General features: G+C 40.5%; 1 protein-coding gene across 2 annotated transcripts; it reads right to left on the reverse strand.

Annotated features, from left to right (window-relative positions):
- Nucleotides 1–1,517: 1,517 nt before the first annotated feature.
- Nucleotides 1,518–11,322, reverse strand: CDC37L1 (cell division cycle 37 like 1). 2 transcript variants are annotated; one of them, XM_038124649.1, is made up of 7 exons: nt 11,096–11,322; nt 9,529–9,669; nt 7,110–7,200; nt 4,971–5,086; nt 4,563–4,685; nt 3,507–3,662; nt 1,518–2,555 (listed from the first exon to the last, which is right to left on the reverse strand). In XM_038124649.1, exons 1-7 carry the CDS (start codon nt 11,198–11,200, stop codon nt 2,454–2,456), a joined length of 834 nt encoding a protein of 277 aa, XP_037980577.1. In that variant the 5' UTR covers nt 11,201–11,322; the 3' UTR covers nt 1,518–2,453. The 2 variants fall into 2 exon arrangements, with proteins under 2 accessions (XP_037980577.1, XP_037980576.1); XM_038124648.1 differs by having other exon boundaries at nt 9,529–9,810; nt 11,096–11,321.
- Between the last annotated feature and the right edge of the window lie 2,873 nt (nt 11,323–14,195).

The raw sequence follows: 14,195 nt of genomic DNA on the forward strand, positions 1-14,195 counted from the left end.
ATCTGAGGAACAAACAACTCTGTCTGGGTAATGTCTGAAGTAGCTGTGTCCTAGTAATGGAGGTTCCAATCTACTTTAGCAGTGACTGTAAACAGCTACAGAGCTGGGTTTTGACATATCTTGGACTGCATCTGCACATCCAGTTTTAGCATTATGAATATTGAGACACATTTGAGTCTAAAAAGAGACAGTCGCTGTAGATTTTGTGAAGTTTTCCCCTAACTATAAATGAAAATATAAACAGCAGCTACCAGTACAATCAGTTTTCCTTTCATTTAAAGAAAGCTTGCCAAGAAGCTTGACCAATTGTACTGTCTCTTGAGGAAATGCCTACATATTACAGTGATAAACCCTGATGAGCTGCTTGTATTCTTACATTTTGATTTCAATAAAAGTAATTTTTTTTTCACCAGCATACATAAATTTCAGTGAACCAGATGGAGGAAGGGAAGGGAATCTCCTTATTATTTGACACTCATTTCTGCACCATCCAGCTTTACCCCCTTAGAAACTTAAAAAATAACTTTTACTGTGTAATAGGTTGTTAGATCAATGGCTCCACTGCTAAGAGTAGCAAGTCACTGTGCTACATTGCCCTTATTACCCTTGCATACAAAATTCAGTTAAAAAACAACCTGAAGTTACTTGTTCTCCTTTAAGTTTCCTTTAATATTTAACTAATTATTAAGGAGGAGGCAGTGTTTACTTACTCTTTTCTTGGAGTATCTGTCAAATTTAACCAGATCCAGTAGAAATTTGTATTTTTTATCTCAAATTTGCATGTGGAACAGAACTGCTCCTTGCACTTTTATCTTCAGTCTGTTTGCAAAAGAAGGCTAGAGAGCAGAAGTCATATGCAAAGTTCCTTCTATGAGTGTATCTGCTGTTACATTGGTACTAATACTCTGGTATATTCTGCAGACTTGGCTGTAGGCAAAACTGAAAATTACTGGATTCTATTTCACAGAATCATAGAATCATTAGGGTTGGAAAAAACTTCCAGAATTGTTGAGTTCAACCTCTGATCATCACCACCTTGCCAAATAATTCACAGCACTAGGTGCCATGTCCAGTCATTTCTTAAACACTCCCAGGGATGGTGATTCTAACACTTCCATGGGCAATGGAAGCAATACAAGCATTCCAATGCTTGGCAATCCTTTCAGAGAAGGAAGTCCTCCTGATGTCCAACCTGAACCGCCCTGGACACAGCTTGAGGCCATTTCCTCTCCTGTTACTTCTTAGCTGGGAGAGGAGGCCAAACCCCACCCAGCTGTACCCTCCTTTCAGGCAGTAACAGAGAGTGATAATGTGCCCCTGAGCCTCCTTTTCTCCAGCCTGAACAACCCCAACACCCCCAATCAGCTGCTCCTCACAGGACATGTGCTCCACTGCTTCACCAGCTCCACCACCTCCATGTCCTTCCTGGAGTAAAGGGCCCAAAACTGAACACAGGATTTGAAGTGCAGCCTCACTGCAAGGTTCAGTTGTCTAGAAAATGTTTTTGGATTTCCAGCTTCTTAAACAAGAAGCTTTTAATGCCTTTCCACTTAATGTTTGAGTTGACAATGTCAGAAACCCACTTTGGTAAAAGCATATGAAGTAACTTTCAAATAGTGCATGACACCTCACCCGATGTGACTTGTAACAAAGCTTTTTGTTTAAACTGAGGTCTTAGCCTAACCCTTGTACAAGTTCTCTTCATCAATTACTTCAACCATAACAAGACTTGTTTTTTAAAAATAATCTGAAGTTAGCCTGATGAACAAGAAGAGACTCAGACTCCCAGAAATCATACAACCCAGCACTCATTTTTAAACAAGTGTTGCTTATGTTTTAGGATTAAACCAAGTTATGTTTAATGAAAGTACAATATAACATTTAAATCCCCTTAGTAGAGGTAGAAAGCCACTGTTTTAATCTAATCCATTCAGATCAGAAATACTGATACCAGATACTGATTTATTGCTATTAGTGATAACCAAATTTGAGAGCTTATACTGTCAGCAAGGTAGCATGAATACAGTTGCGATCTCCAATATTCAGAGTAAAACATATCCACATCTGTAGTAAGACCATAGCAGATTCTACCAAGAATCTGCTGCTTCTTGTAAACATTGTATTTGTGCAGATGTTTAATTTCTAAAGTCATGAAAGGCAAGGTTAGTAGCAGAAAACACATCCAGTTTCACATTCGGCAATATAAGAACCCTGCTCTTCAAGGACAACTAAAAACCTAGCAGCACATTTAAAACAATATTACAAGTTTTTCTTAATTACCCACCCTTCAAAGTCATCCCCCCCCCAAATCAAACAAAAACAACAAAAATCTGACACAAAAAATAAAGTGCAATACCCAGAAAAATAAGTGTCAAGAAAATAGCCATGTTTGTTTCTTTGGGGAAAAAAAAAAAAGGGAAATAGAAGAGTACTTGGCCTCAGTCTTAAAAGTACTATAATGTGTCCATCATTTTGGATTCTTCTTCATCTCTTTGTATCACAGAGTTGAAACTGCAGACATCTGTGTTTATGGAACCTTGTAGATCTCCTGTGTTCTGCAACAGATGAAAAACTGATAGCTTAATGTTTTGTAATTGTATAGATGGAGGGACAAACACAGAGAGAGAAACAAAGCCTGTTTGCCTTGTCCATCTTATGATGACACAAATTTACAATAGAAAGGAAGTAAGGTCTGAAAACATCATCAACCAGTATTATGTCACTGTGTCAAGAATTTTTAAAATTTCCTAGCATAGCTTGTATTTGGTCTTAATATTTCTAGCACCTAACTGCGAATTATATAAAATTCAGCTGTTTGATCTACCTCTGAGAGGTACTTTACTCAAATTACTTCAGACAAGTACTTTTAATTGTGACTCCTTTCCTAATACATAATTTTTTACAATCTTTTAAGTTGTTTCTTCATTCCAGAATGTGGCCATAGCTGGAACTGCAAAAAACACTTAAGTATATCCTTTTATCACAAAGGGAGACTTTCCTTAGACTTGACTTCTCTTGCCCAGAGAAGCTGTGGGGTCCCTGGCAGTGTTCAAGGCCAGGCTGGTTGGGGCTGTCTGGCCTATGAAAGGTGTTCCTGCCATGGCAGGGAGTTTGGAACTACATGATCGTTAAGGTCCACTCCAACTCAAACCATGCTATGATTCTGCAACTCACTTGACTAATCCCATGATTTTACACTGCTTGTGGTAATGACTGGGAATACAATTCTAGGATCTGATCAGTTTTATCATGCAGTGTTTATTTTAGGCATGCAAATGTAAAGGCAATGAACAAACATATACTTTTGACCTTAAACTGATGCTGTGAATTCCAGCAAGTAAAAAGAAAGCCCATAAATGCCTTGTGTATTAATAACACTGCATGATATATCCCAAGCACTAGCAAATCAAGAAATAATCCTCTTTATGTCTCAGAAAGGTACAGTTTCTCTACGCAGGACCTAATCCTGATTTAGTTAAATTAAATTTTGGAAGTAATAAACCTACCTGTAAAAAAGATGTCCACTCTCCCACACAACCAGGACTGACATTGAGATCATGGAGTAACATAGTTTGAAAGCCATGTGATTGTGACCAGATTCTCACTCTCGCCTTGAATGCCTCAAGTTCACTTTTAAAGGCCTCAAAGTAGCCTTCTCCTGTCTGCAAGGAGAAAAATGAAGTATTTGTTCTGCAGCCAGATTTACTTTTGAATTGTAAGTTTACACAGTTCTGAGAAAAATCCATGCAGTAATGCCATGTTATACCTTTTGGGGAATAACAACTGTGAACAACTAAGGAATAATGTTAGTCAATTTGAAGTTATGTTTCATGCAGATTTCTTTTTAAGACAATGTGCAGCATTTATATACATAAGCAAAGTAGATGATTTATCTGAGAATATGTAAAACTAAATCTAATTTTAGCCTGTAACTTATTCCAGCTTGGAAGGTATCCTTACAACAGGTGCTTGTTGAAGCCCTTTGGTCAAAAGTAAAGCACAAACTAACTCACAGTTTAACTACACTCGTTTAGGCAATATTAAGATCCACTGGAGTCTTGAACAACTGAACACAGTCTATAGCAAATCACAGTTTCAGTTTTCCCATCTTTTTCCTACAAAGCTCTGGGTTGCCCTATTTCAGCCATGAGAAAGGGACACTATATAGCTGCCTCACTGTAAGGCACAGATGAAATGGAAAAGTTATGACAATATGTAACTACACTTTGAAAACATGTGTAATCAGTCAGTAGTCAGACCAGTTTAAGATCAGTTGGTGTTTGCTGCTGTTACTTAGTTATTACTTGTCTGTAACACAACTGCTGTCCTCCAGTGGCATCTTGCTTTCCACCTACAACAAGCAAAATTCACTAAGCTTTCATTTGCAGAACCAGAATTATAACAAAGTATTCTATCTACAAAATAATTGCTATCAAAACCCTTTCCCATAAGCCTAAATCAGTCAAAAAATTATTTAGCCTCACATGGTTGTGGAAGAAATCCTCTCTAAAACACTTGTATTGTATCAAGAGTTTCTCACAGTATTACCCAAGTTGACTTACTTTGGCTTTTTGGAAAAAGAGACGAAAACATCCTCTTGGATCCACATTGCAACTTCTAGCAATTTCTATAATAAATTGCATTACAACTGCTTGGTGTGCTACTTGCTCCATCAGAGCTCTTTTCTGAAAAAAGAAAAATTTGAAGTTCTGATTTAAAGAAATTTCCTGAGATTATATTTCTAAAATTCAGCAGAATTTCCTTTTGATCAAGTTCCTAAGCAGATGTGAACTGATGTTTACAGTAGCAAGAGGACTCATAATTAGCTATAACTGGACATAAATGTGACAATGCACTATCAATAAAGTAGAGAGAGCTGGAAGAACAGTTAAACAGCTAATGAAGTTGATCACCTTTCTACTGTGCAAATGGGAAAATGTGTGCTTCCAAAGATTTAAACATCTTCATACCTGTTCAGCTTCTAGATGAAAACACCACAACATGAGATACCTAGATGTTTCTTCACATACAAGGTATGGATGATCAGACAAAAACCTTTGACTATCATCCCATCTGCTCAGCATGCCTAATAAGAGAAACACAGTTAAGATATTCTAAACAGATAAATGATTTAATGCAGCAAGGAAGTTACCTGCATTGATACCAAGTATACATAACAACTTGGCAATTTACTAACCTCAGAATAACAGCATGCAGCTAAATTTGGGGGTTTTATTTATACATCTAACCAATGCTGAAAAAGCATTACTAGAAGGCATAATTAGTCTTTGAAGATACTAAAAGTAGATTTGTAACAGTCATGCACTTCTAGAAATGCTGATAATTTATTTTTAATCAGTTCTCAGAAGCTAACAAAGTGGTGTAGATATCTATTAGTTGCAACACCAAATAGCTTAAAAAGTTTATGCACAGAGATTTACATTAAGTGATTCTAACAAACACAAATCCTCTAAATGTTTGCAAATGAAAACACAAAGAGCAGAACCCATAATCTGTCAAAAATTAAAGTGCTTCTAACATCTAGTTTGCTAGATTTTTAGAGAATTCAAATTAATTATATAAACAGCTTGATCTCAAAAAACAAGCCCACACCAGTATTGGAAAGTTAATCAGAACTTTGAATGGCAGTATCATGGCACTACCTTCAGATAACAAGCTGAATGTAAAAATCAGAACTCAATATTCATAGCACTTCTTAAAGCTGTCCTTCAAGTGTCTCTGACAGTCATTATTGGCAACAGGTACCAAATGTACATCTTCACCCCTCTATCAGCACATAGTTCTAACTGGGCTGAAGATAATTCAATGGTAATGACCTGAGATAATCTTAATTCTAGCAAACAAATGCTGAAAGAGAAAGCAATAGCTTGTATTTCTTTTGACTGTTTACAAATTTTTCTGTGTAAGTTCTTTATTGCTTTGAAGCCAGAGGAGGATCCAGAAGCAGGACTCATGCAATGCAGTGAAGTCCACACTGCCCCTTGGCAGCAGCTAGCATGGAATAAGTGACTTCAGAAAGCCACAGTACATTAATCCTTTCTCCAATGGACTTATGTATCACAAATCAAAATAATAACATTGCTTCGAACTCAGGAAGTATAAAAAAAATTTACCTTCTGTAATAAGGTTGATTCTTTAACAGTCTAATTTGAATTTAGACAAAGAGTTACTTTGCCCAACTCTCAGCTAGGAAACCTACAAGATAGCCTCTTCTTTTTTTACCTGTTGAAATGCACAGCCAGATAGATGTCTTCTAATCCCAATATCATTATACTTAAGTTAAGCTACTTAAAAGAACCTGTGCCTATTACTGCTATTTGCATACTCCTAACAGTGTTGTGCCTTAACTTGATACTTGAAAGGCTTGCTAAGGCTAACAGGGCTCAAAGCTCTTTCTTTAAAACAGCTTTAAGCCCCTCAGAAGCCAAAAAAATTAGCAAAAAACAACTTTGTAAGAACAACTGAATTCTGCCAATTTAGTCTTATTCTTGATTATTCCAGAATTCCAAATACAGCTATTTGGAATACTTGCCATTCAGGTTGGTTTCATGCTATAGTATAGTATTATTATACTATACTATAGCATGAAACCAACCTGAATGGCAAGCACCTCAGAGAACCATAACAATTTTAGATTATGTTACAAGATCAGCTCTGTGCTCAATCGGGTTTAACAATTACGACAGAGCTAAAGTGACACCTAGTGGATAACTAAGTATAGTTTTAAACACACAATTCTGAGCATAGATACTCTCAGTGTAAGTGTTAATAAACATGTCCATTTAATCAGCCATTACACTTCTAGATTAACAGGTGACAGAAAATAATTTAATAAAACATTTAACTTATTCTCCTTTAAAAAAGGAGAGAGCAATGGATGACTCATGCACTTTTATATACATGACTTATATGTCCAGGAATGTCCCTGCCTTTTCCCACTGGTGTGGAATATCCCTGGAGTCCTGATAAAATAAAACTGAAAAGTCTGTCATTGAGGTCTTTCATTTATTAGCATTCATTCTGTACAAGAAGGAGCAAACCAACACAAATTCTGTAGGAACCACAAGATGTTGGAAAAACAGACTCACCGAAGTGTCTAATCTTTTGTTCATGTTTTTGCATAAGTGGTTCAGACACAGCCTCATCTTCAATTTCTTTTCTTTTTTGATTAATAAAACTCTGAGGAAGAGAAAGATTGTGCTATCACATAAACTCCACACATACTGTTTAGTGATATAAAGGAGTTACTATATTTCAATATGTTACTATTTAAATGGCTATGTTCTAATTTTAGAGTCATATCATATTTGAGGAGGTTTTTTTTCAGAAAGCGTCTTACCTAGTAACAGAATTTCAAAGTTTCCTTATAGTCTCTGAAAAACTTCTGTTTTCATATAGGAACTTACTGATTTGTTAGTCACGAGAATCATGTACACTGCAGCCTGGACCAGGAGAAATTAGGAATTGTGATAGTGATGCCAAACTGATTTTTGCTTTTATATATTCTTCATGTCTATTTGTAGCTCTGTAGCCCATTATTGTATAACTATATAGATTCATAGCTGGAATTTTACCTACTCTGTTAGCAAGAAAGACAAAACACATTCCTAAAAGCTCAGTCCTCATCTAGTTTCTTCTGAGACCAAGGACAACACTCTCCCATAAAGAACTAGAGAGGAATGGGGGCTTCAGAAGAGAGTCGAATCAAGAGAGGGAATTACCTCATCATCTGTGTTTCTAATCAGGCATTCTTGTCAATTACGCTAATTTGCTACACTTACAAAACTGCAGTTGCTTTATGTCACGTGTGCACCTTTAGCGCATTTTTCAGCGTGTATTTCGGTGTGTTATGCATCTGAAGGGACCCTTCATAAAAAGTTAACCACATTTATCACCTGACTGTGTCTGGCTCATGACTTTAGGGCTCAGTGAAAGGCAATGATAGCTGTTGAAATTAAATTGTGAAATCAAAGATAAGATCCTACTATTAAAAATGTTTATGCTAAATAATTTGTATTACGGTAGACAGTATTAGAGGCAAACTAACAGTTTCATATTCTGGGTTGGATGGGACATTTTAAGACCACAGAGTTTCAACCCTCCCTGCCCAGGCAAGAACATCTTCCACTGGATTAGGCTGCTCCAAGACCAGTCCAATCTGATCTCTGCTGCTTCTAGGGATTGGGTATTAACAGCTTCCCTGGGCAATCTGTTTCAGTGTCTTGATACCCTAATAATAATAATAAAAACTGCCTTCCATCCAATCTAAATCTATCATCTTTCAGTTTAAAGCCATTCCCTCTTGCCTGGTCAGCACAGGTTCTGAAAAAAAATGTTTTTCTCCATCTTTCTTATAAGGCCCCTTGAAATACTGAAAGGCCACATGAAGGCAAATTAGGGCTCCCTGGAGCCTTCTCTTCTTCGAGCTGAACAATCCCAGCTCTCCCAGCCTTTCCTCAAAGGAGAGGTGCTCCAGCCCTCTGATCAGCTCTGTAGTGGTCCTGTGGAGCTGCTCCAACAGGAATCCTTCTTTGGGGACCCCAAAACTGGGTGCATTACTTTGGGCGTGGGTCTCAGGAGAGCAGAGGGGCACAATCCCCCCCCCCAGCCCTGCTGCCCCCACTGCTTTGGATGCAGCCCAGGGCCCCTTTGGCTTTCTGGGCTGTGAGTGTCCACGGCTGGGTCAGGTCCAGCCTCTCACCCACCAGCACCCCCAGTCTTTCTCAGCAGGGCTGTTCTGATCTGTTCATCCCCAGCCTGTGTTGATACCAGGGGTTGCCCCGACCCAGGTCCAGCACCTTACACTTGGCCTTATTAAAACACATGAGATCCCCATGGACACACTTCTCCATCTTGTTCGGGTCCTCTGGAAGGCTTCCTTCCTTCAGGTCTGATAACTGCACCACTCAGCTTGATATCATCTGCAAACCTGCTGAGGGTGCGCTCAATCTGTTTAATTTTAATGAAGACATTAAATAACACTGGTCCCAGTACAGACCCTTGAAGGACACCACTGGCCCCTGGTGTCCATTGACCAACTTCTGAGCCATTGACCACTACGCTTTGCATGCCACCAACCAACCACTTTCTTATCCGCCTAACAGTTCACTCATCAAATCCATCTCTCTCCAGTTTAAGAGAGAAGGATGCTGTAGGAGACCACATCAAAGGCTTTGCAGAAGTCCAGATAAATGACATCTGTAACCCTCTACCTGTCCACTGATGCCGTCACCTCGTCATAGGTCACTGATCAGGCCACTGAATTGGTCTGGCAGGACCTGCCCTTGGTGCAGCTGTGCTGAATGTCCTGAACCACCTCCCTGTCCTACATGTGCCTGAGCACAGTTCCTAGAAAGGTCTATTCCATGACCTTCCCAGGCACAGAGGTGAGTGATATTTTGCATTTTTGTGCTGTACAAGACACAGAAGACACTCAGAGACTAGTAACAACTGGAATGAACAAAAAAGGTTAGCGCTGGCTTCCATGCACAATGATGCAGATCATACCTTATTAAAAACTTCTTTACTAACAGGATCTGTGTTCCATAGATTCTGTCGTTCCCTCTGGTTTAGTGCTTCTTCTTTTTTTCTCCACTCTTCCTCTCTCCATCTCAACTCAGCAGCTTCAGTCCTTGCTTGAGCAGATTCCTGATCACAGGATTCTGAATTATGCAGTGCTAAACTACCAAATTTTTGCTGGGCTTCTGCTAGGTTCCATGTGCATTCTACAGAGTGCTTCACAAACTCTCTTTCTTTTTGGCAGGCTAATTCAATCCCTTGGCTGTATGTCTGTGAGGAAAATCAGACATGCTACTTATGGAGAGAAAATTGTTGATTTACAGTTTTTATAGAAGTAGACTGGCCTAAATCCCAAATCTAATAACAATGCACCTGGAAGACACCTTAGATATGCAGCATTATCACAGCATAAGTGATGAAGCATGGCAATGTACAGCTATGTCTTCTAGAGAGTCCCAATTCAAGTCACCTTAAGTTTATTAAGTGTATTTGCAAAATTATGCATCATGTGCTGCTATCAGTAATAGTCTCCAGACTGTAAAAATACTTTTGACATGGCTGAAATCCCTCTGGCTATCTTACGGCTGGAACATTAGCAGCAGCCAAGTGTGAGAATACTCTGAATATACACTTCTGAAAAGAAAGTATTGGGCTTATCATATCAGATAACAGTAAAGTAACTGCTGCTACCTGCATTTCAGTATTAGTACCTAAACAAACGGTCAACATCTTCTCTTGAACTGACACAAGAAGTGGTATTTAATTATAAAGTGGCCAAGGCCTAGCACAAACACATGCTCCTTTAGGTCAAATCTGTTGAGGATGTCATGACTCATAGCTGGGAGAGAAAAGGGACATCTTAAGCAACCCTATTTATATTATCTCCAGGTATGTGCTCAGAATTCACGTTCAGTAATATGCCAAGTCTTTCCCACCAAGAGTGAAGAAAAATGCATCCATATGCATTAGTTCCTCTGCCTTCCACTGCCACGTTATGAAATCTGCAGTGCTGATAGCCTCTGGCAGGGGCACACGAAGGACAATTTGGGAAAGACTATCTGAAGGAAACTTTAACGCAAGTAAATCAAACTTCTTGTCCCAACTTTGTTTGAGAATTACAATATTTTTGTTTCTGCAGCAGCAAGAAGAGAATTCCACCGTTGGAAAAGTAATGTAATGGCAGCTGCTTGCGAGACGACACAGAATTCCTTGCAACGCGTTTATTAATCGCGGCCTCGCCCCGGCCAGCAGACAAACACACCGCCTACCTATCTGCTCCTTGGGCACGGGGACGCTGGGACAACTCCAAGCCAGCTCCTTCCGCATCGCCTGCCCGCGGTGGAGCTGCTACCCAGGGCGGCCCGCCAGACCCCACCTGTCCCCGCCGGCCCTCGGAGCCCCGGCGGGCGCTCCCGCACGGCCGCGTCCCGACACGGTGACCCCGCTCCCGCCGCTCCTCCGCGGGCCGCGCCGCCCGGCAGCGACCCACACCGCGCCCCCGGGCGCCAGACGCGGTGCGAGGGGCCGGGGCCGCGGGGCCGGGGCACGGGCGTACCTGCACCTCCGGCAAGCGCTGCCGGAAAGCGGTAGCCTGTGTCCTCTCCTCGTCCTCCTCCTCCGGGGCGCCGCCGTCCCGGGAGCGCGGCTGCCACAGCGCCATGCCCGGTGCCGTCCCGGCGGCGCGACCCGTTCGCCGGAACTGGGGTAGCGACACTTCCGCCGATCGGAGCGCGGCCGGGAGCGCCCGCCCTCGGCGCGTCGGGAGGAGCGAGTGGCGGGCGCGCCTCAGGGGCGGCAATGAAGGCAGCGGGAGGGCGGGGGCGGGCCCTGCCGCGGGTCCGCCTCGGCCCCGGCCCCTCCCCGCCCCGGGCGTTGCCGGTGGCCGTGTCCGTGCACCTGCTCTTGTCCCTGCTCTCGTCACTGTCTCTGCTCCTGCCGCTGCCCCTGTCCTGTGCCGTCAGGTGTCCCTATGCCTTTCCCAGACCTTGCCTTTTCCGTGCCGCTGGAAGGCGCTCACCTTCCTGCAGGCTGCCGCGCGGCGCTGGCAGACTACCATGTGGGCTTGTGTATACGTGTGTATGCGACCCTTCGGTCCTAAGAGCTCCTGGGGTGCTGTCTAGGGTGCTTTAATAACTTGGCTCTCATCTAGGAATGGAAGTTAGAATTATAATGAGGCCATACCTTTGTGATAGCACCCCGGTAAAGATTAAAATGTGCCCTCGTTGTAGCCCTACTTTTTTACCGATGGATTGGCTATTTAGCTCTTCCTCCAAACAGGAGGTGCTGACTGATTCTTTCGGGGTCGCAGGTGTAAAGTTTGCAAGGAAAATACGCTAGGAAAAATTTAGATTAAATGGGAAGGTAGGGGACATGTTGCTGTGTGTTGTTTGTATAACAAAAGGATTACTGCTGTGGCCAAAGGGATAATACTAGTATGCTGCTCTCAACAATTCTCATCACATAAAAGAAAAAAAAATACGGTTTTCACTCAGTCATTTTCTTGTAATCAAATGTTTATGTGTAATGCTAAGGCCCATGAAATTTAGTCCCTGTTACACAGGATGATAAAGCCAAAATACAGAATGAGAGAACTCCCAATGATAACTCTTAACCTGGCATTTTGAGGTTATCAGTAATAAAGCCAAGGGCCACTGAGTCCGTTCTGAGATAGGGTCCTGCAGACTTGGACTGGTGCACATGCCTAAGGCTAGACAGACCAAGGAGTTTCATGTGAAAGTATCCTTTTCTTTCATAAGGTTACATTTCCTAGTTTCTGGAACCAACATATTTCTCAGTTTGTGCATCTTGGATCAACACAAAAAGGCAGAATGAATGCCTTCCTCCTGTTACTCCTCTCTTGTCTCATAAGGTGTGCTTTGAAAAGGTGTCTTTGGTTTGTTGTATGTTTTGGGATAGAAACTGATGTCTCAAGACTTGTATAAGATGTAATTCAGGTGTAATCTTATTTCTCTTTACAGGTGATAAGTTATTCTTGTTTCACATGTATCTCAACATAATAAGATGCATTATTTGGCCCATTCCTCAAATGGAACTTCACATTTCTTTAAGATTTTACGATCTGGAACGTTGACATAAGTGGTAATGAGAGGTCATCTCCCACACGGACAGTTCTTGCCTATTATCAGTAATAGCAATAGTCTATATGATGGTAATTGAAGTTATTTTGATTCAGAAATGATTGATCTGGGATCAATATGACACCCTAATTATGATATGGCTATAATCTGCTAAGATTTCTATCTGTATAGAAGACGTGATGTAAATGAAGATCTAAATAAATGATGGACAAGTGGTTTTGGTGCCCTTTTACATGTCACTCAAACACCTGGAACTGATGATAAGAGGAGTCTCAGTGTTTTTCCCATACCTTACTGTATGTTAATGAATGTTGTTTTTGAAATTTGCTTTTTTAAAAATGGTGTAAGACATCATGCCTGTGTCTACTGACAAGCAAGCCCATGCTGAAGCCATTTGCAGAACAGGTATGCAAGAAGTTTACAGGAACAGTATATTTCTTATATGTTTGATCCTAAGTCTTCTTGACTGTTTTTCAAATTACTCTTACTACCTGTGTGTTTCTCTAAAATTGTTTACATCTGCCTCTCAAGAGGCTTTTCTTAGAGTAGCATGATTGCTTTTTCTTTCCCCTCTAGTTGTCTTTGGCACAAGTGGAAAACTACACATGGAAACTAAAGTATTATTCTTATTAAGGCCTTTTCCCCATCTCAAGGCAGACACAACTCTGAATACTTGACTCTTCGATCTCTATGCAATAAAACCCCACAGCCATATTATGACCAGAAATGGGAAATATAACCCACATCCAAAGAGTAGTTTCTTATATGTTTACTTAATGTTAAGTATTTCACATGAAGTAGTTCTTGTTAGATAAGGTGATCTTTTGTCTTACCCCACATTAGGGGTTCTTTGTGCCTGTGACCTTCATTAGCAGGTGTTGACAAACAGTCAAGGAGCACATTTTCTCAAAGAAAACATTGCTTAGGTCAGGCCTCTTTAAAAAAGACTATTGCTAAAATATTGTCTGAAACACTGCTATCATTTGAAGAAGGACGTTGATGCCTTCAAAAAAAAAAGTAGCAAATATTAATAAAACAAGAGGAATGCAGCTGAATGCATCTTCTCTAAATAGGTAGAATGTCTGACATTTATGTCCAAGTAAAATCAGTGGTAAAATTCCAATTCACTTCAAAGGGGTCAGAATTTCACTTCAAGGTGTGCAAAGAGTATTTGAATAAGACACAATTCATTGTAGCAAAATAGACAAGAGCTAAAGGCAGACAAATGCATTTGAATTTGTTTCTTAAAAGGTATTTCACAGGTGATAACTGATTTTGGTTTTATAAGATATTCAAACACGCTTTACATAATACACAAAAACATAAAGGAAAACTTCCTTACATTTTCTCATTTGCCCCCAATCTCTGTGGAAAATTACTGTCCTTTAAAGTGTTTAGAGTAAAACCTTTAATCTTTTAATCTGGGATGTGTCCTCTAGTATTGGCCCAGAATTCAAGTGTTTTTCAAACATATATTTCTTAATTGTACTTGTGGTTTTTCTGGTTTACAGTTCATAGAATTGTACTCAGGGTACTGTAAACCTGATATTTTTTCTC

The sequence above is a fragment of the Motacilla alba genome, chromosome Z (assembly GCF_015832195.1).
Source record: "Motacilla alba alba isolate MOTALB_02 chromosome Z, Motacilla_alba_V1.0_pri, whole genome shotgun sequence".
In the NCBI taxonomy this organism is placed as follows: domain Eukaryota; kingdom Metazoa; phylum Chordata; class Aves; order Passeriformes; family Motacillidae; genus Motacilla; species Motacilla alba.